Below are 2,500 nucleotides of genomic sequence, written 5' to 3'. Positions count from 1 at the left end.
AGGGAGGGAGGTAGCAGGAATGTGTAAATAGTATCTATTAGTTTGTGTATCTTTATATCTGCTTATCAGTTTTGCGTAAAGCGTTGTCCCGGCATATGTATATTATTGCATATATACATACAGTTTATATACATATATGTATTGATATATATGTGTGTATATATATGATATATATATATATATATATATATATATATATATATATATATATATATATATAGTTATAGCTATAGTTATAGTTATTGTGTGTGTGTGTGTGTGTGTGTGTGTGTGTATGCGAAAGAGAAAGAGTGTTACGCAATATACATCATGACGAGACAGCCAGGGACACAGAAGGTACACAAGACGATAAGAAAAAAAATTTAACACGAACTGGCAACCCACACCGCCTTTGCCGATGACCACACCTCCCAGTCTGCTTGGCGTCAGAGTTGCAGCAGCTTCGGTGACGGGAAGGTGTTGCCCAAGATGCTCCTCCTTCATCTCAGCGTCTTGGCGTTGGTGGCGTCCGCTTCCACAACCGACTTGAGGTGATAGTGAGAACAGGATTGCGAATATTAGAACCAGATGTTGTTTTTATCATGATCATTGTTGTTATTAATATTGTTATCGTTGTTATTATCAACAATGATGTGAAACAATATCATTATTGTTAATATTGCTATTGCTGTTGTTGTTATCATCTTCATTATTAATATTGTTATTATTATTATCATTATTATTAATATTATTAGTATTATCATTATTATTATTATTATTATTATCATTATTATTTTTTTATCCTTGCCTGTCACATCATTATTGTTATTATAATTATTATTATCATTATCACCATTATCATTAATGTTGCTATCATTATTATCACTTTCATCATCATTATTTTTATCATTCTTATCGTCATCATCATAATAACTATTATTAACATGAATATTATTATCATTACATTATTATCATTGTCATTACATCACAATCATTATTATTGTTATTGTTTTAATCATTATCATTATCATCATTATCATAATCATCATTATTTTTATCCTTCTCATCAATATTATTATCATTATTATTATGATTATTATCATTATAGTTATTGTTATTACTACTACTAGTACTACTACTACTGCGATCATTATCATTATTATCATTGTTGATGTTTTTATTATCATTATTATAATGATCATTATCATTATTATTGTTGTTGTTATTGTCATCATCATTAGCATCATTATTGTTATTCTATTGATTATCATCATCAACATTCGCATTATTAGTATTATTGTGAATATTATTTTCATCATCGTTATCAATGGTATTACCATCATTATTGTCATCATCATTATCATTAATATTATTATAATTAGATTTATTATCATTATCATTATCATTATTATTATCATCATTGTTGTTATCATTACCTCTGCCAATGAGGTTATGTTTTTGATAGCGCTGGTTAGTCAGTTAGTTAGTTTGTTTGTCAGAAATATATTTTTTATGAAAATGTCTTAGCCCAACTTAAGGCCAACTTAAAGGATTCATTTTGATTATTATCTTTATTCTTCTTATTATTATCATTATAATTATTATGATTATCATGATTACTGTCATTATCATTATTGTTATTTTCATTATCATTGTTACTATTATTGCTGTTATCATCATTGTTACCATTATTGCTATTACTATTATTATTTTCGTTATTATTATCATTATCATTATTATCATTATTACAACTATCATTATGATTATTGTCATCACTACTTTTATAGTTATTATTATTCATTATTACTATACAATTATTTCTAGTATCCACATTTATACTAATACTATTATTACCACTATATTCTATCATCATTATCATTTTTATCATTACTATCTTCATTATCATTATTATTATTGTTATCATTTTTATCATCTTTATCATTTTTATCATCTTTATCATTTTCATCATTACTATTATTACTATTGCTATCATTATTATTACCATTATTACTATCATTATTATTTTTTTTATTATTATTTTTAATTATCATTATAATTATTGTAATTATTATTATTAACATCATTACCACTATAATTATCATTATTATTATCATTATCATTGTCTTTGTTGTTGTTATTATTATTATCATCATTATCATATCTGATTTTATTATTATTATCATCATCATCATCATTATTGTTTTCATTATAATTATCATCATTATTTCTTCCGCCAAGGTTATATTTTGATAGTGTTGGTTACTTAGTTATTTATTTAGTTAGTTAGTTTGTTTGTTGGTTAGCAGGATAACACAAAATGCTATGAACAGATTTTTTTATGAACTTTGAACAGAGGTGTTGATATCCGAATCATGAACTGGATCCAGGATTTTTATTTAATTGCATCATTTATCCTTATTGCCGTGATAATAGGGACAATTATCATTATTATCATTACCTTTATCACCTCCGCCATCATCATCATTATTATTATTGTCATTATTGATATTGTTTTTTTAAT

At 25.0% G+C, this 2,500-nt stretch overlaps 1 protein-coding gene across 1 annotated transcript in view; it reads left to right on the top strand.

The window, feature by feature from the left end:
- Nucleotides 1-2,500, top strand: part of LOC113808957 (protein shifted) — a 14,149-nt gene that overhangs the window by 13 nt on the left and 11,636 nt on the right. The window contains exon 1 of the mRNA XM_070142666.1: nucleotides 1-530. This exon is cut by the window's left edge and continues 13 nt beyond it. Within this exon, the coding sequence (XP_069998767.1) occupies nucleotides 469-530 (62 nt within the window). The 5' untranslated portion in view covers nucleotides 1-468. The remainder of the gene's footprint in view (nucleotides 531-2,500) is intronic.

The sequence above is a fragment of the Penaeus vannamei genome, chromosome 29 (genome assembly GCF_042767895.1).
Source record: "Penaeus vannamei isolate JL-2024 chromosome 29, ASM4276789v1, whole genome shotgun sequence".
NCBI classification, from domain to species: domain Eukaryota; kingdom Metazoa; phylum Arthropoda; class Malacostraca; order Decapoda; family Penaeidae; genus Penaeus; species Penaeus vannamei.
Note: the sequence above shows the minus strand (reverse complement) of the source record. Positions and strands in the feature narration are given on the sequence as shown.